This window comes from Coenobita brevimanus, chromosome 80, assembly GCF_032717465.1.
Source record: "Coenobita brevimanus isolate Jiangsu-jjx chromosome 80, ASM3271746v2, whole genome shotgun sequence".
Taxonomy (NCBI): Eukaryota; Metazoa; Arthropoda; class Malacostraca; order Decapoda; family Coenobitidae; genus Coenobita; species Coenobita brevimanus.
In genome coordinates, this window is record NC_137033.1 from 46088360 (window position 1) to 46114028 (window position 25669).

At 40.4% G+C, this 25669-nt stretch overlaps 1 protein-coding gene across 1 annotated transcript in view; it reads left to right on the forward strand.

Moving 5' to 3' along the window:
• The first annotated feature begins 417 nt into the window (after positions 1-417).
• Positions 418-25669, forward strand: part of LOC145409354 (uncharacterized) — a 309085-nt gene continuing 283833 nt past the window's right edge. Inside the window, exons 1-2 of the mRNA XM_080279823.1 lie at positions 418-467; positions 16066-16150. Coding sequence (XP_080135949.1) covers positions 418-467; positions 16066-16150 — 135 coding nt within the window. The remainder of the gene's footprint in view (positions 468-16065; positions 16151-25669) is intronic.

Genomic DNA, 25669 nt, shown 5'->3' on the forward strand with positions numbered 1-25669 from the left:
AATTGTTCGGAGGCTGTAATTACTGCACATTTCCATGGTGCTTTGCCAGTCCTTGAGAACATTTCCTACGTATCACATCTACTCTCCTGTCTGCTTCGAGTTTCCTTGCCTCTTCTTCCAGTTTCTTCTTTCAGAGTGCCAAAAGGAGGATCCAAGGGAGGCCGTGGGGGTAAAGCTGGACAGCTTAAGGCCAGGTTCAATTGTTTTTATGTACCAGGTGTCATGTTTCGTGATGCAGTCACCCAGTTTGTTTAGGATCTCGTAGAACCTGGCCAGTTCCATCCTGATGAAATTCCTGATGCTTGCCATGTTTTGACGCTCAAGTTCACCCATCAGCTGCTCATACATCTCGTACATAGGTCTCCTCAGCAGCCACTGTCACACCTAAAATCTTCTCTGTGGACTCTGTCGTGCTCAATGTTGACGTCGGACCAGGCGAGCCACAACATGGTTGTTCTGAACATTCTGTAAGTGGACCCACAAAAGGAGAACACATTTTATTTAGCAACAAATATGTAGAGAGCTAGGTCTGAGAGACCTAGCTGTCAGTGGTACAAAAGTACTGGGCTAACATGTTATATATTATTCTTAACAATTTAATGTAACATACCTGCAAGAGTTCGTGTGCTACTTGTAATCTCTGAAGAGGGATGAGGATGACAACCCACAGGACACACAGTGAGTTTAAGAACCACATGGTGTTGAACCACTCTAATAACTGACTTCAAGGAGAATCGAGCCCTTCTTATATACCACCCCTCGTACCCAAAATCGTCCTGGGTCTACTTGCATCGTTATATACCGTTCTGCATCATCATGGTCGTTATGCATTCATTCTGTTACCTACTTGATTCCTTCTTTATCTCATACAGCTACTGTAACTCCTTATGCCTCATTCCTTTGTCACATAGCCGTTCATTCTTAATCTTCTCTGCTCTCTGCAGTTACCAACGACAGTTGTTCTTCCTCACTACGCATCGACTCAGGTCGTCCTACCATCGTTCTTTGTCTTCTCTCCTCGTGGCAGAAATTGAACCAGAACCACAATAGAAGCGGCGACCTTAATAATGAAGTGGTATGATTCACAAAGAATTGCAAAGAGCTGCAAAGAAGGACTACACGCAAATACACAACAACAATGGGCAAATGTGATTAAATAGGTGCGGCATAACAATAATTTTGAACATTTCAAAACTGTCGTAGTGCCTCCGTGAATCGAGCCAATCTGCACGATGAGCAAGGAAAGTTTAACAGAACAAGAAAGAACTAAAAATTATCAGAACGTTCAAAGCGATTTTCTCCACGAATGCCAGATCATTGTGGTTCAGTGAATAAATCACCACACTGGGACTGGGGCTTTATCCCTGCCTGTCCCTGAACCACTCCACAACTCTTAGTCTGTTGCAAATAAAAGCTAATGAAGCATAAATTTCATATTACCTTGACCTCTGTTTTATTGTTCTTGTAAACAATAGTTTAATCTTATGGGTTATCCTCAACTCATCCACCAGGTTTGACTCAAATCAGGTCGAAACGGTTTTAGTTATTTATTTATTTATTTTTCACACAGAGATACCCCCAGTAATCTTATTTTTGACCGATTGTCCCCAAACTGAACCCATTCGTTCTTTTCTGACTCATAACCCATCCACCAAGTTTGGCTCAAATCAGAACAAAATCGTTTGAATTGACTGTACCTAGTGACCTTGGTGTTTATCCTTCTTTGTTACCTACAGTTTGACTGTAAAAAAAAAAAAAAAAAAGTCTTTTTATTCTTGCCTTATCCTCAATTCTTCTACCAAATTTGCTCGAAATCGGATGAAAGCTATTAAAGTTGACCTTGCCCTGTAATCAGTTATTATAAGAAAAGCGATAGGTTTGTCCTTGCCTGACCCTCGACTGTTCCACCAAATGTGGTTAAAGTCGGATCTAGACTGTTTGGCTTATTGGTTAACGCTCACACACACCAGACAGACTTGAACCTTGCCCATGGCCTTTGACGGATTGTTTTCAAAATTGAATCATTTTAACCTTTCCACTTTCTCAGTCCTAGGTGAACGTTTGTCCAAGTCCACACGCGCACGCCAATCAAAGCATAAATATGCGAGCACGGGTTTAAATAACTATAAACCGATTCTTGTCCTGCAAATCAAGTCAGTGAACTGTCGGAATAACTGAAATTGCTCAGTGCGAGAACATTTGGCACTTATCGAAGATGTGGGAGACGTAGAGTACCTTCAAAGGTCCCATAAGTCCGATTATTTTCCCAAGAATTTAAAGGTACCATGCTGAAAAGTAACTAAGGAGATCCTGTGCAAAGCACATATAGGACCCCTGCTGGAGAGTGCTCTGCTGACCTGGGGTAAAGCATCTAGTGCTGCTATGACCTCGATGAATGCTGTTCAGTTCAGATCATAGAGCATTAAAACTGGGAGTATGAACAGCAAGCAACACGGGAGGGACATGGCTGGCCTTACTGTGATTTCTAATTTCTGCAGTCCGAACATGTGTTTGTCATTTAATTCTTTATATATATATATATATATATATATATATATATATATATATATATATATATATATATATATATATATATATATATATATATATATATATATATATATATATATATATACTTTAATAACACAACAAAGGAAGAAAAAACATGAGTAAAAAAAAAAAATCCATACACTAGATAACTGGTGTCCTCCATTCTTAAAATATCTGTAACAGTTGGACTTGAACAGCTGTAGGTTGAAGTTTGGAGAGAAACAACTCTGGGGAAGCGAGTTCCAGAGAGGCACAGTTCGTGGAATAAAAGAATTCTGATAGGCACAAGTTCTGCAACATGGCTGAGTGACATTCCAGTCTTGAGCGCTACCAGATGCCCGTGTAGCACGAGGGAAGGCATGGAGAGGTGGCACAATGGACGCAACTTCGTCTGAGCAATTGCCATAAAAATATCTGTAAAATAATGCAAGGGAGGCAACATACCTTCTCACTTGTAGAGGAGGTAGATTTTTTTTATAATAGCATGGTTATTTATAGTTCCAACAACTCTGTTCTGAATTTTGTCTAGTTGTTTTAATGTTACCTCTCCACATCCATTCCACAAGTGTGAGCAATATTCAAGCTGAGAGTGCACATGACTCTTATAAATTATAGCTAACTGCTCGTCAGTGAAGACGTTACAGACTCTGTACAATAATCCAAGATTCTTTGAAGCGGTTTTAGCAAGTGATCTGATATGAAAGGTCCAGCTGAGGGCACTGTTAAGTGAGACGCCAAGAATTTCAATACTTTTGGTGATGGATATATTAGTATCACTGAAGCTAATATACGAATCTGTCAATATCTGTCTATTAGTAAATTGAATATATTTGGTTTTACTAGCATTAAATCAGACAAGGTTGTTTTGTCTTCATTCATTGATTATAGATAAGTCTTGATTTATGGAGATGACTTTAATGTGTTGATAGTAAGAGATATTCGACTTTGTAAATGGGTGTTTGAGTATGAATGAACTGTGAAGTGTTGAGTCATCTTCATATGAATGGATGGGACTGTGGGTGACAGATAAAAGATCATTAATATGAACCAGGAATAGGGTTGGTGCCAGAACTGATCCCTGTGGCACGCCAGTGTTAACTGAGTGGAAATTGAAATATACATAAGCTACTTTTACTCCTACTTATCTATTGCTGAGATATGAGGAAAGCAGAGGAATAAAAGACATTAGTCCATAACAAGGGAAGTTGGACAGCAGGGAACGGTGTCATACTCTGTCGAAAGCTATAGAAATATCAAGGGCTAGTGCATGAGCTTCTCCATGTACGTCGATTGATTGATGGATAGTATGAATCAGGATTTTGAATATGTCAATGGTGGATCTTTCGTGGCAAAAACCATATTGTCTATCACTAATTAAGTTGTTAGAGTCAAGATGTTTTATTAAAATTTCTAATACTTTACCAAGAGTTGTGACAGTTATTGGTCTGTAATCAGAGGGTCAGAGAAACTTCCTTCCTTTGTAATAACGTGGATATTGGCTTCTTTCCATTAATTAGAGAATGAAGAAGTACACATGCATAGCCTGAATAATTTAGCTAGAACAGAGGCAAGTTCTGAGGAAAACTTTTTAAAAACCACTGGAGGAATTCCATCTGGGCCTGGAGCTTTGTTGGTAGGTAAATTGTCTAGGATGGATTTTACGTATCTTGTATGCATTTTAAGTGGAACATTTTCAGGAAAGTCAAGTTCAAATACTGGAACGTTCTAGCTGACTTCGTCTATGGCAGAATTTCTGGCAAATGTACTGGCAAAGATATCTGCTTTCCCACGCGAGTCATTTATAATGTTGCCATCTGAAGATTTTAGTGGGGGAATGGATGATGATTTGGTAAAGTTATTATTGAAAGATTTGAGAGTTGATCAGAATATTCTATTGTCATTAGGGTTGTTAAGTAGTTCTGATGGTAGATTATGAAGAAGGTTTAATTTTGGGAGATTTATTACAGCTCTTGCAAGGTCTCTAGCAATTTTAAATTGACAGAGTGATTCAGATGTTTTTGATTTTAAGTAGAGTTATATGCTAATGATTTTTGGGCTGTTGCTATGTCACAGTTGCTCTCAAACCGTTTTGGAGAGTTCGATCTTGTATATATATATATATATATATATATATATATATATATATATATATATATACACACTCTCTCTCTCTCTCTCTCTCTCTCTCTCTCTCTATATATATATATATATATATATATATATATATATATATATATATTCTCTCTCTCTCTCTCTCTCTATATATATACTGTCTCTCTCTCTCTCTCTCTCTCTCTCTCTCTCTCTCTCTCTCTCTCTCTCTATATATATATATATATATATATATATATATATATATATATATTGTTACGGAACAGAGAAAGATAATGTACACTTTAAGTGAGAAAACTAAAAGTCATTACTGTCCCGTAAAGTTCCAGGTTCAAAACAAAAGAGTTAGGTAAAATTACATGTTAAATTTTAATGCTCAAACTAAAAACAAAACATTCAGGACTCGTAAGGATAATGTAATGGCAAAAAACTGGTTAAATATATAACTGCAATAGCCTCTATTGACACGAAATTAGCAAGAGTAAATTTATCTAAGTCAGCCCTGATAAAATGAAAATACACTGGGTATCAGTTAATGTAAGATAAATTATTACAGATACAAAATAATATTAATGATGGCTGACAATAAGAACCCTACATAAATTACAAATTAATTACCCCACTAGGCCTAAGAATTAACCCTATGCTACACAGCACAAGAAAAAATGCAACGACAGTTATACTCAAATTACACAGCTGCTAGATGGTTGGAGACTTCCTGAGCACTCACAACAATAACTGTACAGGGGAGGACAGAAATGTGAACAAAATGAGGAGTAGATCTAAGTGGCAATTAATGTAGAGACTGAGCTCATTTTATAGGCGCCGGCAGTGCTTGATACAACTTGTAAGAAGGACGCGCAAATGAAGCCATGGGGACAAAGAGTTGACAATCCCGCTCTGAACAACAGAAAGGACGACTTACTCTACTATAACGGTAGAAGGGGGGGACTGAGGCAGAACACGCTCGTGATCAAACATGCAGCATACTGTGCATTAAAATTACACAAAGGATGATGAAATCATAGGCTATGTAACACCTCCCCACAAAGAAAAAGAAATTTACAAAGGAAATTTCTTATTACTCTAAAACAATCTGTCTAAAGTCTAGATAAGCAATCTGCAATAACATTTTCTTTCCCCTTGACATGTATGTCTAATGAATACTCCTGAAGAAGTAAACTCCATCTTGTCAATCTCTGATTTTTATCTTTAAACTTACTAAGGAATTTCAGTGGGTTATGATCGGTATAAATGACTATGGGGTCAAAACCAGAACACAAATAAAATGAAAAATGCTGTAAACCCAAAATCAAGGCCAAAAGCTCTTTTTCAATAGTTGAGTAGTTCTTTTGAGGTGGAGTGAACTTCTTACTGTAATAAGATAAAGGGTGTTCAATACCCTGATCATCCTCTTGCAGCAAAACAGCCCCAGCTCCTGTATCACTTGCATCAACAGCCATCTTAAAAGGCTTAGCAAAATTTGGAGTAGCAAGCACTGGCTGACTAGAATAGCTTTAAGTTTGTTGAAAGAGGATTCACAGTTATCGGTCCAGACAAATTTAACTCCCTTTTTCAGTAGGTCTGTAAGTGGTGATACAAGAATAGAAAGTTAAGAACAAATCTCCTGTAATAACCTACCATTCCCAAAAATCTTTGTAGCTCTTTCCTACTTTTAGGTCTGGGAAGATCACTTATAACCTGAACCTTAGCTGCTGGTGGTGCAACATGTCCATCACCAATTACGTACCCAATGTACTGAACTTTAGCTTGACCAAACTCACACTTTGATAAATTAGCTACAAGATTAGCATGAACCAAACGTTCAAGAAATTTACTGACATGGCATAGGTGATCTTTCCAGTTGTCACTGAAGATTAATACATCATCAATATAAACAACACACCCTGCCAAACCCTCTGTTACAACATTCATGAGCTTCTGAAATGTGGCTGGTGCATTCTTCACACCATATGGCATTACAGGACATGCAAAACTCTTTCCTAGTGTTACAAAACATGAGATCTCCCTAGCACGTTCAGTCATAGGTACTTGCCAGTATCCCTTTAACAAATCAAACTTACTTATGTACCTAGCCTTTCCGATCTTGTCTATGCAATCTTCCACACGAGGGAGAGGGTAAGTGTCTGTTTTGGTTATCTGATTAACACGTCTGTAGTCGATGCAAAGCCGCTGTGACCCACCTGGCTTAGGGACTAGAGTGACAGGAGAACTCCACTCGCTCTGACAGGGCTCAATCATCTTGTGGTCCAACAGGTAGCCAAGCTCCTTCTCGATGAGAGGAACTTTCACTGGGTTCACACGGTAAGGAGGCAGTTTAATTGGCTTTGCGTCTCCAACATCGACATCATGCAAAAATCCAGTGGTTCTTCCTGGAGTGGCACGGAACACTTGCGGGTACTCCTGCAGTAATGCCGAAAACTCCTGCCTTTCTTCGGGAGGTAGGTGAGAAAGCTTAGTCTGGAGATCATTCATGATATCAGGATTCTTCCCCAAACTATCACTCAGGCTCATACTGCATGGGAGAGCTTCACTTGCAGACTCGGGTGGAACAGCTACAGTGCAGACTGGATTATTTTCGTCCCGCCTGTGATATAACTTTAGCATGTTGATGCGACATAGTTGCTTGTTCTTTCTACGATCTGGTGTGGTGATGACATAGTTGACATCACTGAGTTTCTTCTCCACGAAATAAGGACCACTAAACTTGGCTTGAAGAGGTTGCCCATGAACTGGTAGCAGAATCAAAACCTGATCTCCTGGCTGAAAGTGGCGTAACCTGGACTTCTTATCATACCAAGTCTTCATCTTCTCCTGAGCAGCTCCTAAATTCTCTCTCGCCAGCTGTAAAGCAGTGGACAGCCGTTCTTTGAACTTCATCACATACTCCAGCAGGTTGACGTCATCTTCCTCCAACAGCCAGCATTCCTTGAGTAACTTAAGGGGTCCTCTTACTTCATGGCCAAACAGTAGTTCAAAAGGTGAGAAGCCCAGTGATTCATTTGGAGATTCTCTTGCAGCAAACACAACAAATGGAAGACCTTTATCCCAGTCTTTCCGATGTTCCAAACAGTATTTCTTGAGCATCGATTTGAGTGTTTGATGATATCTGTCCAACGCTCCTTGGGTCTGGGGATGGTAAGCTGAAGACGTGATCTGGGTGATGCCCAACTCTTTCAGAGACTGCTTGAAAACGTTTGACATGAAATTACTTTCCCGGTCTGACTGTACCTCCTTGGGCAGACCAAACTTTGTGAAAAACCCTAGCATTTCCTTAACCACGTTCTTTGCTGAGATATTTCTAAGTGGAATGGCTTCAGGATAACGAGTAGCCATATCAATCAGGGTTAACACATAAGAAAATCCTGAAGAAATCTTAGGAAGAGGGCCCACAATATCCACCAACACACGGGTGAATGGCGCCTCAAAAGGAGGAATGGGAAATAGAGATGCAACCTTTTCGGTCTGATTACACTTCCCCACAACTTGACATGTGTGACAAGACTTACAATACCAGGAAACATCCCTGAAGATACCTGGCCAGTAGAAGTGTTTCAAAATGCGTGCCACAGTCTTCCTCACTCCAAGGTGTCCTGCCAAACTGGAATCATGAGCCACTCTAATGATATCCTGCCTACAAACACGAGTAATGACAACTTGATGTACAACCTCCCATTCACAGTCGGCTGATACTGTTGGGGGTCTCCACTTCCTCATAAGTACTCCTGACTTTATATAATAACAAGTAGAAGCACCAGCTGACTCTTCCTCACATCAAGCAGAGTTAGCTAGACCATTCAACTCAGGGTCAGCAACCTGCAACTCAACGAACTCTTGATGAGACAAATTATCAACACTACGGAGTACTGCCTCATCTGGTGGGTGGTCCAAATTAGCAAGAAAAGTGTCAGCTAGGATAACATCATCATCATCATTATCCTCTAAATCACCAGTAACTTTAGACTTAGCCCTAGTGACAGCACATGCAGGGAACACATCAGGGACATCAGAATCCCGGGACGCAGCCACTCTCTCACTAGACAAATGAGGAGCTGGACACACTTGACTTCCACCAATATCATTTCCAAGTAAGAAAGTTACACCTGACATTGGGAGTGTCTCAACCAACCCAACCATAACGGAACCATTAACAAAACCAGACCCTAAATTCACTCTGCACAGAGGGACAGAGAAGTAATTATTCCCTACACCTTGTAAGATTACAGTTTCATCAGAGGAATTAACATTAGAGCCTAGAACACTGGTCAGCATAAGGGATTGGCAAGCACCTGTATCACGATATATTTTAACTGATTTCCTGTCATTATTGTCCAGAGGACTGACAAAACCATCAGACAGGAAATTAGCACATGAACTCTTGAGAGTGTCACCCACGTTACTGCTCAAAAGAGGAGCTCCATCATGAGAATTTAAGTTACCCCTCAAAGCAGGTTGTTAACTCAGTTAAAGAATTATGGGAACTCTCAAGGGTGGACACTAGACCAATTGACTGAATATTTAAAGACTCCTTTTTGTTCACATCATGCTGTCTCCTGAAACATTTCTCCGTAGTATGACCAAGCTTACTACAATAAGTACATTTACTTTTCTGAAATCTAGAGGTGAAGCTGGTATTTACTTCCTGAGAAACATCATCTTTATTCTCTTTCCTGTTACCTGTACTCTGAGTAGAGGCAACATACTCTCAGCTTTCCCTTTTTCTTTAGAATATCTCTTGTGAGTGAGAACTTATTCATCAGCTAAAACTGCAGCATCAGACAAATTATCTATTCTTTTCTCATCAAGATATAGGCTTACATCTTTACTAATACACCTTTTGAAGTCCTCCAGCAAAATCATCTGCTTAAATTTACCAAAATCAGAATCCACATTCTTAGAATTTAACCACTGCTCTAACAGATTTTCTTTGATTTTTGCATACTCAACATGGGATTGCTTATCTTGCTTATAGGTTGTCCTAAATTTTACTCTATAGGCTTCAGGAACAAGCTCATAGGCCTTAAGAATCAAGCTCTTAACTACATCATAATTATCAGATTGAACCTGAGGCAAAGATGCATAAGTTACTTGAGCTTTACCGGTGAGAACAGTTTGAAGGAGTACTGGCCAAAACTTTTTGGGCCAATTAAAACCTGTAGCTACCCTCTCAAACAACTGAAAATACTTTGTTAAATCAGATTCATTAAAAGGAGGGACAAGTTTAACATTTTTAGCCACATCAAAATCATCAGAGCTAGATGATCCAGTTCCACATTGTTTCATGCGATACTCATGGTCTGCCTGAATCCTGGCAAGTTCAACTTGTGCGTGTATCTGTGCCTCCTGAATACGAGCCTGAGACTCCGCCTCCTTAGCATTTGCTTGAAATTCAGCCTCCTTAACACAAGCCTCCTTAGCCTGAGACTCAGCCTCCTTAGCACGTGCTTGAAATTCAGCTTCCTTCACACGAGCCTCCTGCAGGGCTAGCTGTAACTTAGCTAATTCAATCTGCGTTTGCTCATTTGGAGGAGTTACATTAAACAAGCTTTTATTAATCATGCCAACAATTTGATCTTTAGAATGATGAGAGTGAACTGCAATTCCCAATTGTTGAGCAACAAGCTTAAGTTCATTCTTTGTTCTGTTTTCTACATCACACACTGTTTGCACATTTGACAAAAAATCTTTGGCTTCATGAAGTAACAGTCACAAAATATCAAGCAATATCCTTATGATAATATCCTGAATATCCTGATGAGAGGTCGCCAAATTTATGTTACGGAACAGAGAAAGATAATGTACACTTTAAGTGAGAATACTAAAAGTCACTACTGTCCCGTAAAGTTCCAGGTTCAAAACAAAGAGTTAGGTAAAATTACAAGTTAAAGTTTAATGCTCAAACTAACAACAAAACATTCAGGACTCATAAGGATAATGTAATGGCAAAAAACTGGTTAAATATATGGTTAACTGCAATAGCCTCTATTAACACGAAATTAGCAAGAGTAAATTTATCTAAGTCAGCCCTGATAAAATGAAAATACACTGGGTAATGCTCGGTTAATGCAAGATAAATTATTACAGATACAAAATAATAATGATGGCTGACAATAAGAACCCTACATAAATTACAAAAACCCCACTAGGCCTAAGAATTAACCCTATGCTACACAGCACAAGAAAAAATGCAGCAACAGTTATACTCAAATTACACAGCTGCTAGATGGTTGGAGACTTCCTGAGCACTCACAACAATAACTGTACAGGGGAGGACAGAAATGTGAACAAAATGAGGAGTAGATCTAAGTGGCAATTAATGTAGAGACTGAGCTCATTATATATAGGGGCCGGCAGAGCTTGATACAACTTGTAAGAAGGACGCGCAAATGAAGCCATGGGGACAAAGAGTTGACAATCCCGCTCTGAACAACAGAAAGGACGACTTACTCTGCTATAACGGTAGAAGGGGGGGACTGAGGCAGAACACGCTCGTGATCAAACATGCAGCATACTGTGCGTTAAAATTACACAAAGGATGATGAAATCATAGGCTATGTAACAATATATATATATATGCTAGGAGTAGACTGTAGCACCAGTCGAGTAGGGCAGTACTCCCGAGGTGGATGGAAAGCTGATGACAGGGAGTGCTGGAGCTCCCGTTTCATCAGCCCTTAGGACTAGTTCCTGACCATCCCCCTTTGCTGAACCTTTTCAGTGTCTCAGTTACACAGAGAGTAGGCCAGCATGCTCTCCAATACAAATTTCTCTAACTATCTACACCAAACTACATGCACAATACACACCACACTTCCTTTTCTAAAACTCAAAAATAAATTATGGCGTCTGAACACCCAGCCTCGGAGTCCCCAGGGGGAGGAGACCATAAATGCCCCCGCCTTCCGCCCCTCTCCCGGTGACGAGTTGAGGTGTCTGGAACCACTGTCTGACTCTTCTTCATTTCTGCAACATTCGCGGCTTTTCTTCTAACTTTCGCTCTGTTGAGCACGACCTCTCCTCCTCTAAACCTCACCTTCTTTTTCTAACTGAGACTCAGCCGTCTGAGGCAACTGACAGCAAACCCTCTTCTGTATCCTCCTACTTTCTCTATACTCATTTCAAAGCCAATGGCCGCTGTTGTGTATATATAGGCAACGACTTATCTTGCTCTCGTGTTCCTGAACTCGATTCTTCTGAATTCTGTACACTCTGGCTTCGGCTTTCCTGTCATTCTCTGACTAAATATGTCTGTGCTTTTTATTTATCCCCTAATTCTACTGACTATAAAAAATTCTTCGACTATCTTACTTCTACGATGGAACACATTCTATCCATTTCTCCTTTCTCTGAAATATCCATTCTAGGAGATTTCAGTGTTCACCACCATCTTTGGCTCTTCTCTCCTTTCACTGATCCACATGGTGAACAAGCCTACATCTTTTCTATCCTTAATGACCTAGAGCAGCTTGTACAGCACCCTACCCCTATCCTAGATCACCTTGGAGAGAACTCCAACATACTTGACCTCTTCCTTACAACTAATCCTTCTGCTTACACTGTTAATCTTTTCTCTCTGTTGGGCTCCTCCGATCACAACCTTATCACCTTAACCTGTCCTATCACTCCAGTACGGCCTGTGGACCCTCCAGGGAAACGTCATCTGTGGCATTTTGGAGCCACAGATTGGGAGACCCTCAGGCAGTAGTTCTTTGAGTTTCCATGGAATGATTATTGCTTCCATGGCCGGGAGCCATCTGAGTGTGCCTTGAGCATTAGGGAGATTATTCTCTAGGGTATGGAAGCATACATTCATTTCTCATATCCTTTGACTAACACAAGAAAGCCTTGGTTTAATCGCGCTTGTTCTAATGCTGTCCGCAACAAGGAGAGGGCCTACAAAAGGTACCAGAACCAACCCACCCCTGAATCACATCATCTTTACGTTTTTGCCCAGAATCGTTCTAAGTTTGTTCTTCACTCTGCTAAAAATAATTTCATCCGTACTAAATACTCTCAACTCCCTAACTCGAATTCTTCCCGCTCCTTCTGGCACCATGCCAAAAACCTTTCTAACATCTTTACCTCATCATCCTTCCCTCCTCTTTTCTACTCTGATGGTTCTGTAGCTATTACTTCTACTGATAAAGCAGATCTCTTCGCACAGACTTTCTCCTCCAATTCCACCTTAGACGATTCCGGTGCTGTTCCTCCATCACTTCCCCTCTCTGACTTCCTCATGGCTGACATTAAAATTTCTTCAGCTGATGTATTTTCTGCCATCACTGGCCTCAATACTAACAAGGCATATGGGCCTGATGGGGTCCCTCCTGTTGTTCTCAAGAACTGTGCTTCTGTGCTTACACCCTGCCTAGGCAAACTCTTTTGCCTTTGTCTGTCAATTTGTACCTTTCCTTCTTGCTGGAAGCTTGCTCTCATTCAGCCAGTCCCAAAGAAGGGTGACCACTCCCAACCCTCCAACTATCGTCCAATTGCTCTAACCTCCTGTATTTCAAAAGTTTTCTAGTCAATTCTCAATAGAAAAATTTTAAGGCATCATTCCTGTCACAACCTTCTTTCTGATCGTCAGTACGGGTTCCATCAGGGACGCTCCACTGGCGACCTTCTCACCTACCTTTCAGACTCCTGGTTATCCTCCTTTCGGGACTTTGGCGAAAGCTTTGCCATTGCACTTGACATTTCAAAGGCTTTCGATCGAGTCTGGCATAAATCTTTAATTTCCAAACTGCCTCCTTACGGTTTCTATCCTTCTATCTGTGCCTTTATCGCTAGCTTCCTTTCTGGTCGTTCTATACCCGCTGTTGTAGACGGCCATTGTTCTTCTCCTAGATCTATCAACAGTGGTGTTCCTCAGGGCTCTGTCCTATCACCAACTCTCTTCCTTTTATTCATCAATGACCTTTTAGGCTGTACATGTAACCCTATCCACTCATACGCTGATGACTCCACCCTTCACCTCTCCATTCAGTTCCCGCAATGCCCATCTCAGCAGTTACTTCAACAAACAAGGGATGAGGCTATGGCACACCTAATGTCTGACTTGGCTCGTATCTCTGACTGGGGTAAAAATATTCTGGTTGTTGTTAATGCATCTAAGACTCAGTTCTTACACCTATCAACCCGACAAATTCTTCCACAGGTATACCCACTAATGTTTAATAATATTCAGCTTAATCCTGCATCATCCTTGAACATGCTTGGGGTTTCATCTACTCGGGACTTATCTTGGAAAGATCATATTACATCTCTCATAAAATCTGCTTCCAAGAGATTGGGTGTGCTAAGCCGACTCCGTTCCTTCTTTACCCCTGCACAATTGTTGACTCTATACAGGGGCTTTATCTGCCCCTGTGTGGAGTACAACTCTCATGTATGGGGAGGCTCCCCACATACAGCTCTTCTCAATAGGGTGGAGTCAAAGTTTTTTCATCTCATTAACTCTCCTCTTACTGACTCCCTTTAACCCCTGTCTCTTCGCCGCACTGTTGCATCTTTATCTCTTTTCTATCGCTACTTTAATGGTCATTGTTCCTCTGAACTGTCTGCATGCATTACTCCACCTCTACGATGGGCGTGTAGCACCCGTCTAGCAGCAAACTCTCATCTCTTTTCTGTCCAACTCTCTAATGCAAAAGTTAACTGTTACTCCCAGTCTTTCATTTATGCAACAGGTCAACTCTGGAACTGTCTCCCTCTGTTTGTATTTCCTGCTGCCTATGATCTCCAGTTTTTCAAACGCAGTGTGTCCAGGCATCACGAAATGATCAGATCTTGAATTTGGCTGTCTATTGTACTTTGTTTTTCTCTTGGAGGGAACTGTTATTCCGGGCTCATGGCCTTTGGTTCTTTCTTCCTCGCATAAAAAAGTATATCTATCTATCAATATATATATATATATATATATATATATATATATATATATATATATATATATATATATATACAGTATATATATATCTATATCTATCTATCTATCTATCTATCTATATATATATATATATATATATGTATATATATATATATAAGAAGTGCAAAGGGGAACTGAGGTTGTTCGGGAGATGGCTGACCGAGTTGAGCAGAGGATGGATGGACAGTGTGAGGAGAGCGTTGGATGCGAGGGGGATGTCTGTTGAGCAAGGAAGAGTGGCTGTGCGTGACAGAAATAAATGGAAAGAAATTGTGAATGAATAAATGATGATGCAGCCCTGAGGTGATATTCTCCGGGATTTGGTCTGATCAGCTGATCAGGTCAGGTGCGAGTAAAGGGATGGGTCTATTATGATGTGGCAGGGGTGAACCAGCTATGCTGTCGGGACCTGCTGCGGATGTCACTGATTGCACTGCGCAGTTGACCCTCGTGCGGTGTGGTACGGTGAGGATCTGTCCCTTCTTCCCTTTGGAGCTATGATGGGAATGAATGTTTTTGAGAGGATAAGTAAATTGGGAGTGTGTCGTCCTGTCTCGGCTACCTCCCTTTCCCTGGGGGAAGATAGCCTAGGTATATATATATATACACACACATATATATATATATATATATATATATATATATATATATATAGAGAGAGAGAGAGAGAGAGAGAGAGAGAGAGACAGACAGACAGACAGATAGATAGATAGTTAGATATAAAATCACACGCACAACTTTCTCTCGTCCCTGCTACTTCAACCCTCCTTCCCTGAAGTCCTTCGGCCTGATGATGCTATTTTCGTTCTATTTGCAATCTCCTCTAGCTCCGTTACTTTCCTGTTCCCTCATCCTTCTCCATTCCCCATCAGAAATGTTACTTGCTATTCCCTCCCACATGAGGCCTCCCTCCCCTTCCTTTCCCTTTTCTTCCATCTCCCCTCTTTTCTGTCTCCCTTCTCTCTTCCATTTCTCAGTTGACCACAATAATTTTCTCTCATTCCTCCTTCTCTTTGACCTTATTCCTCCTTCCATTTCTTGTTCTTCACCTTTCCTTTCCTTTTCATTTACTTTTTCTCCACTCCCACTGTCACCTCCTCCATCTCTCCTTCAGTTCAAGCAGCTTTCTCATGCTGTTCCGTCTCTCTGAACACAATTTTTCTTTTGTCCTTTCTTGTCTCTTCCGGCTCACTCACCAAAGCAACTGTCAACTATTCTTTCATCTCTTTCACCCAGCCCCTTCCTTCACTTTATTCTTCTTCCTTCTTTCTTTTGTCTTTCTCTACATTTTCATTCCCCTTCCTCCAGCTCATTCCTATCACCCTAACAAATTTCTCTTGTTTTTCTCACCGTCATAGTCCATCCCTTTATTGCATGTCTCTGTTTGCATTGTGGTAGCCATGAAAAATGCTTTTTCATGAATTATCTAGTGGGTATTATTCATTATTGTGTTTCAGGCCCCTCATCTCTTTATATACCTTTGATCTGTGTCTCACAATGGTCCTTAGTTACCGTCTGTGCCCCGGAGGAGCTCGGGAACAGGTAGTGTTTTCACTCAATTTGTCTGTCTGTTTGTTTGTCTGCTTGTTTGTGTCTGTCTGTCTGTCTGTTAACAACTGTACGAGAAAACTACTGGTGCGATTTTGACTAAAATTACAGGGTTGATGAGCTATGATCTTCTGATCACTTGATTAAATTTTTGACCAAATTAAGCAAATCGTTTTTCCCAAAAACTCATTTCAAATTAGTCATATCGACATGAAACCAAAATCTAAAGGTGCATCTTTCAAATCTGCATCCCATAACATGCCTCATTACATCAGGGAGGTCATCCCCCAGTTAGCTATAGGGGGTTCAGTGTCAGGTGGTTCGGGCCTAAAGTTTCTAATGGGCATAAAAAGTTCATTTTCTTCCGATTTACTCCAAATATTATATGTGACATCTTTGACTAGATATCCTATTGTGTTTATAGTCAGCACTAAAATGACTGCCGGGGACAGGTTTGCTGTGCCTTGGCACTGCTTCTTTTTAAGAGAATCTTTTATAATGGTTATAGTTATTTTCTTTTTCTTTTTTTTACGCCAACCACTTTTATGAAGTGGTTGAAACGATTCCTAATAATTCCTTCATTATTATGGTGTCCGTGATATAGTTTCTTTTCTTAGACGATTTCACTCATGTTGCAAAAAAACACGTACTGAAGGGGTTGAGGAACCCTAACTCCTATAAGTCCATGTGAAAATGCCATTCTCGATTTTCAATAAAATTGTCGGGAGGAAGAAAATTCTCGATTACTGCACAATTTCGAATTTTGTCTCTCAATGAATGGGCTAAAGTATGGCATGATCAGTCAGCCAGTTAATTGATTCTGGTCATTGCACAGATAATTTTTTTTCCATTTAATAGATTTTTTTTTTTCGAGGTGCCTGTAGTGTGCTTTCGGAATCCTTCTCCAAGGCTAAGATATGGATTTATTAAAGCTTTTCAGCACAAATGTTAGATTGTGGGGAACGTATCGAGACGTACTGAAGCGTTCCAGTACGGTGTTAGATATTGAGCAATATACTAGAACCATCTGGAAATCATCTGTAGCAGTAATTGTAAAAACTTACATGAAACCTGTAGCTGAAAAAGTAATGTCAGTAATCCTTCCCCATGCTTGCGAAGTATGAATGTGCAAGGTGTGTCTGTAATGAGAGAGAGGGACGAAAGTAAGTGTGTGTGTGTGTGTGTGTGTGTGTGTGTGTGTGTGTGTGTGTGTGTGTGTGTGTGTGTGTTCAAACATGTAAATATAGAATAGGACACTCTGTGAGCACCATCACGTTTAATATCGCGCACAACTTGTGCTTCAAACTCTAAATACAGGGCAGGTGCAGAATGCATGACCATAACACGAAGTCCACGGCATCGCAGTTCAGAAGGTGAAGAATGATGCTAATTGCCCAAGACTAAATTCTCCTAAATTCTTGAAAAAATACGACCACAAATAAGAATGTTATTTACCAAAAAGAATTGCAGTATTTTCATTGTCTCATTTGTTACCACAATTGGAGTCATCACTCCCACACCTACAGTGGTCAACATTACAGATAGTCACACGCAACCACAGATACAAGATACAACTACAACTACCACAGCTACAACCACCACTACCACAGGGTGCATGATCAAGTCATACATTATTCTTTGCATGTAACGCAAGTTCAAAAGTCAGTGACTGAGAGGCGGTAAATCAGTCGGTAGAGAGGTGGCCTAAAGTCCTACTGGGTCCAGGTTCAAATCCCCGTTGGGGTAGGGAACAGTTTAAGGATTTGAATTTAATAAAAGCAGACTTTACTGATCTACCAGAAGACCCGGCGACATGTCGTAAAAATACCCCCGCCTATACCAATACAGCAGTCCTGTTTGAGACAGCCCTAGCATGTATTCAATATGGAAGGTGGGTGTTAGCGCCGAAGTGATGACATGTAGAGGTGTATGGTATGTAAGAGGACTACTGGGCCTTGGCAGCAGGCTGTGAAGCCTATGCCCAGAGTTGGACACATAAAAAAATAAAATACCGTTTCATTCAAGTTTCATGCATAGGTATGTTATGTAGATGCCCCGCCCAGAAGAGTTTGTCCCCACCTCACTCATCAACTTTGGTTTACCTTCCACACCCTCCAGCGGCCTCATGAACTTTGCTGGGGCAAAATAAGTCTCCTGAATAACTCCACAAGAAAAACTGAAATTCTCCCTGACCTTTGTCGTCCCGCGCACAGGCAAAGCAACAACAAGAATAACTGCCGAGCACTTGGAGTCTCGCCCCTCCAGGATGATCTGACACTCTTCCTGAGCCGCTGTGTGAGGCAGGGCGTCAGGTTTGCACTCTCACAATGGCTTAGGGCGAAACCTGTAGTGTGACTACAGAAACGCGTGTAAAGAGGCATAAATCTTTATAAATTTGCTCCGAGTTCGTTACGCTGGCTGAGGGAAATAATATGATAATAGCTTAACAGCAGCAGCAGCGGCAGTAGTAGTAGTAATACTGGTGATGGTGGTGATAGTAATAACAAAAACAATAACAATATGAATTAAAATAAGAATAATAACAATGGATTACGTATTTTATTTTCTTCTAAACTCTTACGCCTCTGGAACTTTTTTTTTCTTTTTTTCAAACGAAATGAGACTACAGGCAAAAAGTGTATGCAGGCTTCATGAGAGGTGAAATATAGCTACCGCAACTACAGCCATCACTATAACAACAATCACTACCAAAACTACAGCAATTTACATCTACAATTAGAGGTATCACTGCCATGCTACAGTCACCACAACTACAGTCATCACTGTCACAAATACATTTATCACTACTACAGCTACAGCCACAACTACCTCAGTTGTCATCACTACCAGAGCCACAACTACAGTATCACAACTACAACCATCATTTTGAACAACCAGTGGTACCACATCTATAACCACCACGACCACTGCTACAGCCACATCTCCTATAGCTACAACCACCATTATCACAGCCACCAACATTCCTATCCGTGAAATGGAACAAGAGTACGAGGTTGTGGGTGAATCAGTTGCAAATTATTACTGTTACAGCGGGGTGATGAGAGAAGTAAAAACACGAGTAATGGAGAGGGGGATGGCGTTGGTAATGAAAGGTGATGGATGGAATATCTCAAATTTGTTGTATGCTGATGATGCAGGACTACTTGCAAATACCGAACAAGAACTTGGTAGGCTAGTGCAGAGTTTTGCTGATGTCTGTGAGCGTCGTGCCTTGAGAGTAAAGGTAGAAAAGAGTAAAGTAATGGTTATTGAGAGAGAAGGTGACTCCCAGTGCGATATTACACTAAATGGAGAGAAAGGTTGGACTTGGTGAGAGAGTTCAAATGCCTAGGTACAGTGATACAAATGAGAGGAAAATGTGCAAAAGAAGTTGAAAGTAGAGTGACACAAGGAAGAAAAGTCTCTGGTGCAATGAAGGCCTTGATAAGAAACAGAGGCTTGAGTGTTGCAGCTGCACGAGGTTTACATGAAGGAGTGTTAGTGCCAGCTTTAACATATGGATGTGAGACTGTGGTGTGGCATGAAAATGAACAGTGAAGAGTAAGAGCAGTGGAGATAGGACTGCTGAGGAATGTACAATATGTGGAGTACACAGGATGGATAGGATACGAAATAATGTGCCTCGTGAAAGATGTGAAGTGAGGATGTCTGTGAACACCAGAATCGAAGCGAGTATACTGAGGTGGTATGGTCATGTGGAGAGAATGGATAACAATAGAGTGGTAAAAAAGGTACAGTATATCGGAGCGAATTTGAAGGAGAAAGGAGGCGATATGGGCCAAGAAGAAGGTGGAGAGATAGGGTGGATGAATATGTGAGGAAGAGAGGTTTGGAAGTCGGTGAGGTTAGGGAACTGACAAGTGGTCGAGCTGGCTGGATAAATGTTGTGAGGAAAAGTACGTGATCAGGGATTTGGCTCCCCTTTTTAACGTGGCATCGTCCGGACTGACTCTATCAGATACGTTTATGTGAAGCTACAGAACGTGGTGAATGTTTTTGGCATATCTGATAGAGCCAGGATTCCAGGGGCTCAAAAGACCTTAGTAACTATAGACCCATTAGCTTGCCATCAGTCATTTACAAACTTTTCACTAAAGTCCTTACAAACAGAATAGCTACAAATTTGGAGGAAAACCAACCTCGTGAACAGGCCGGATTCCGAAGCGGGTATTCGACTACTGATGATCTGCACACAATGAATCAGCTAATTGAGAAAATTACATAATATAATAAACCACTGTGCTTAGGTTTTGTTGATTACGAAAAGGCTTTCGACTCAGTGGAGCACATAGCAATTATAAATTCATTGCGAGAACAAGGAGTGAATGAGAACATTGTAAAACTGCTCGAAAACATATATAAAGAGGGAACTGCTACAGTTAAATTAGATAAGGACTCAGAGAAAATTAAGATTGAGAAGGGCGTGCGTCAGGGAGATACAATTTCACCAAAGTTATTTACAGCATGCCTAGAAAGTATTTTCAGAAAGCTAGACTGGGAAAACAAAGGAGAAAACATAGATGGAGAAAAGCTAAACCATTTAAGATTTGCAGATGACATTGTCCTAATCTCAGAAAAATCAGAGACATTGCAAGAAATGTTAAATGACCTGAACAGAGAAAGTCTCAAAGTAGGGCTAAAGATGAACCGGAGTAAAACTAAAGTAATGTTTAATCCTCCAACACCAAAGAGCGTCATAAGAATAAGTGGAGAAATTCTTCAAGAAGTTGAGGAGTACCATTACCTGGGACAAATACTAAAATTAACGAAAGATAATGATACCGAAATAAAAAGACGCATTACAATTGGATGGAAAGCTTTCTGTATATATATATATATATATATATATATATATATATATATATATATATATATATATATATATATATATATATATATATTTTTATGTGAGGAAGAAGGAACCAAAGGCAATGAGCCCGCAATACTGTTCCCTCTAAGAGAAAAACAAAATACAAGAGAGAGCCAAATTCAAGATCTATTCATTTCGAGATGCCTGGACACAGCGTTTGAAAGACTGGAGATCATAGGAAGCAGGAAATACAGACAGAGGGAGACAGTTCCAGAGTTGACCTGTTGCATAAATGAAGGACTGGGAGTAACGGTTGACTCTTGCATTAGAGAGTTGGACAGAAAAGGGGTGAGAGTTTGCTGCTAGACGGGTGCTACGCGCCCGTCGTAGAAGTGGAGGAATGCATGCAGACAGTTCATAGGAACAGTGACCATTGAAGCAGCGATAGAAAAGAGATAAAGATGCAACACTGCAGCGAAGAGACAGAGGTTGAAGGGAGTCAGTAAGAGGGGGAGAGTTAATGAGACGAAAAGCTTTTGACTCCACCCTATTGAGAGGAGCTGTATGTGGGGAGCCCCCCCATACATGAGAGTTGTACTCCACACAGGGGCGGATAAAACCCCTGTATAGAGTCAACAATTGTGCAGGGGTAAAGAAGGAGCGGAGTCGGCTTAGCACACCCAATCGCTTGGAAGCAGATTTTACAAGAGATGCAATATGATCTTTCCAAGACAAGTCCCGAGCAAATGAAACCCCAAGCATGTTCAACGATGATGCAGGATTAAGTTGAGTATTATTATACATAAGTGGGTATACCTGTGGAAGATTTTGTCGAGTTGATAGGTGCAAAAACTGAGTCTTTGATGCATAAAAAACAACCAGATTATTTTTACCCCAGTCAGAGATACGAGCCAAGTCAGACATTAGGTGTGCCATAGCCTCATCCCTTGCCTGTTGAAGCAACTGCTGAGATGGACGTTGTGGGAATCGAATGGAAAGGTGAAGGGTGGAGTCATCAGCGTATGAGTGGATAGGGTTAGATATACAGCTTAGAAGGTCATTGATGAATAAAAGGAAGAGAGTTGGTGATAGGACAGAGCCCTGAGGAACACCACTGTTAATAGATCTAGGAGAAGAACGATAGCCGTCTACAACAGCGGCTATAGAACGACCAGAAAGGAAGCTAGAGATGAAGGCACAGATAGAAGGATAGAAACCGTAAGAAGGCAGTTTGGAAATTAAAGATTTATGCCAGACTCGATCGAAAGCCTTTGAGATGTCAAGTGCGATGGCAAAGCTTTCGCCAAAGTCCCAAAAGGAGGATGACCAGGAGTCTGAAAGGTATGTGAGAAGATCGCCTGTGGAGCGTCCCTGACGGAACCCATACTGACGATCAGAAAGAAGGTTGTGATAGGAAAGGTGCTTTAAAATTTTTCTATTAAGAATTGACTCGAAAACTTTTGAGATACAGGATGTTAAAGCAACTGGACGATAGTTAGAGGGTTGGGAATGGTCACCCTTCTTTGGGACTGGCTGAATGAGAGCAAACTTCCAGCAAGAAGGAAAGGTACAAGTTGACAGACAAAGGCGAAAGAGTTTGCCTAGGCAGGGAGTAAGCACAGAAGCACAGTTCTTGAGAACAACAGGAGGGACTCCATCAGGCCCATATACCTTATTAGTACTGAGGCCAGCAATGGCAGAAAATACATCAGCTGAAGAAATTTTAATGTTAGCCATAAGGAAGTCAGAGGGGGGGAAGTGAGGGAGGAACAGCACCGGAATCGTCTAAGGTGGAGTTGGAGGAGAAAGTCTGAACGAAGAGATCTGCTTTATCAGTAGAAGAAATAGCTACAGAGCCATCAGAGTAGAAAAGAGGAGGGAAGGATGATGAAGTAAAGTTGTTAGAAAGGTTTTTGGCAAGGTGCCAGAAGGAGCGGGAAGAGTTCGAGTTAGAGAGTTGAGAGCATTTTGTATGGATGAAATTTTTTTTAGAAGAGCGAAGAACAGACTTAGCACGATTCCGGGCAGAAATGTACAAAAGATGTGATTCAGGGGTGGGTTGGCTCCGGTACCTTTTATAGGCCCTATCCTTGTTGCGGACAGCATTAGAACAAGCTTGATTAAATCAAGGCTTTCTTGCATTAGTCAAAGGATATGAGAAAGGAATGTATGCTTCCATGCCCGAGAGAATAACCTCTGTAATGAGCAAGGCACACCCAGATGGCTCCCGGCAATGGAAGCAATAATCATTCTAGGGAAAATCAAAGAAGTACTGGCTGAGGGCCTCCCAATCCGCAGTATATATATATATATATATATATATATATATATATATCAGTCATTTCCTTTGGTACCCAACGAGATGCATAGGGCCTCGATGAACTCTCTCCACCTATATTTGTCTCTTGCCATCTCCTTCAGGTCCCACCAACACTCCTCTCCTGCTTCTCTTTTCATTGGCCTCAACCACGGCCTACCTCTACCTCTTCTTCCTCTAACAGTCCACTCTGGCACATCCTGTATTAAACTGCCTTCTTTTCTGTATATGTACCCCAGCCACTTTCAGCGAGACTGTCTCACATATTCATTAACTGGTTCCACTCTCGTAATATCCCTTACTCCTTCATTTGTAACTCTGTCTTGCCACTTTACCCCAAGAATCCTTCTCAGTATTTTATTCTCAAATCCTAATACTTTTTGATCTGTTGCAATTGTACTGTAGCATGACTCATGCCCATAAATTAAAATTGGTCTAACCATGGACTTGTGAATTTTCACTTTAGTATGTACCGAAAGCATATTATTATTCCAAACAGATTTCAACATTCCAACAGCTCGTCAAACCGGTCTAATCCTCTCCTCAATTTCATTGTTTAATGATCCATTAGATGATACAATCGTTCCCAGATATGTAAAGTTTTTACATTCTTCACCACATTATTCCCAATTGCACAATCGATTTGGTTCTCCACGTTCATATTAATAATTTCAACCTTTCCACAATTTATTACCAATCCCACTTTTTCTCTTTCCTCCACCAGACAATCAAGCACCCTCTGCATCTGGTAAAGACTTCCGCAAATCAATACAATATTATCAGCATAGTCCAAATCCATCAGCTTCTTGTTTTCTTTCCAGTTAATTCCTGCACCTGTTCTCCTTACAACCTTTCTCATAACATAATCCATAACCAAAACAAACAGCAATGGCGAAAGAACTCCTTCTTGAATCACTCCTGACCTTACTTCAAATGGATCATTCAAAGGACCACCCACCATTACCTTACAAAAAGTACCTTCATGCAGGCTTCTAATAATATTTACAAACTTTTCCGATATACCATAGAATCTCATAATTTTCAACATAGTTCCACGTGAAACACTATCAGCCTCCTTTTCAAAATCCACAAAACACATACTAAGTGGCATTTTCATCTCATTAGCTTGTTGCATTAGATGCCTTACAATAAAACTCTGATCATTACAATCTCGATTCTTTCTAAATCCCGCTTGTTCTTCTCTTAAAATTTTATCAATTACTCCCTCTATTCTGTTCAACAAGATTTTGTAAAAAACTTTTGCAACTACAGGTATCAAAGTTATCCCCCTCCAATTGGTATTATTATAATCACTCCATTTTTCCACTCTTCTGGAATTCCACCAGTATCCCAAGCCACATTAAAAAGTTTCAAAAGCGCACTCATCAACTCATCATTTTCCACCTTAAGCATTTCAGAAAGTATTCCATCGTCTCCTGGGGCCTTAAAATTCTTTAACTCCTTTATAGATTTTGCTACCTCTTTCAAGGTTATATCCCCTGTTTCTATCTGCAAATCTCTCTCGGCTGGCAAAATGTCCTCTTCAGCAGGGATTGGTCTATTTAGAACGGATTCAAAATGCTCCTTCCACCTTCCTTTTATAACCAAATCTTTAGTCATTAAATTACCATTTCTATCTTGTACAGGTATTTCCTTCCTTCTCTTTTCAGTACCAGTTAACTCCTTTATGGCCTGATACGCTGCCCTTGTGCTCTGACAGTCAATTTTCACTTAATTTAATTTCTGTCTCTGTTGCCTTTTCATCATACTGCCTCCTCTTATCACGTCTAACGAGTCTTTTTACTTCAGAATGTAAACTCCAGTACTTTGCTCTAAGTACTTCAACTAGCTGGCCATCAACATGTTGTTCTTCACTTCTTAACTTCGCCTCTTTCCTTTTCTGAATTGCATTCCATGTTTCATCTGACATCCACTTTTTCCTTCTCGCTTTTCCCTTTTTCTTAATAGTAACCTTAGCACTCTCATGCAAAACCTCTTTTACCTCTCTCCACGTTTGATTAATATCATTGTCTTCAGATTCCGTCAAAGTCTGCAGGACTAGAAACCTGTTCCTACAAACCTACACACACACACACACACACATTATATATATATATATATATATATATATATATATATATATATATATATATATATATGTATATATAGGTAGATAGATAAATAGATAGATACTGGTCAACAAAAATTTGTGGGGTACTAAGTAATAGTCTTTCCATCATAAAACGTTTGCAGATACCATTATCATTGTTTCCATAACAATATAGAGCCCAGAATTACCAGTTGTGACCAAAAATAATCGGAAAATAATGATTTTCCATACTTTAATATGTTGCGATTTCTAACA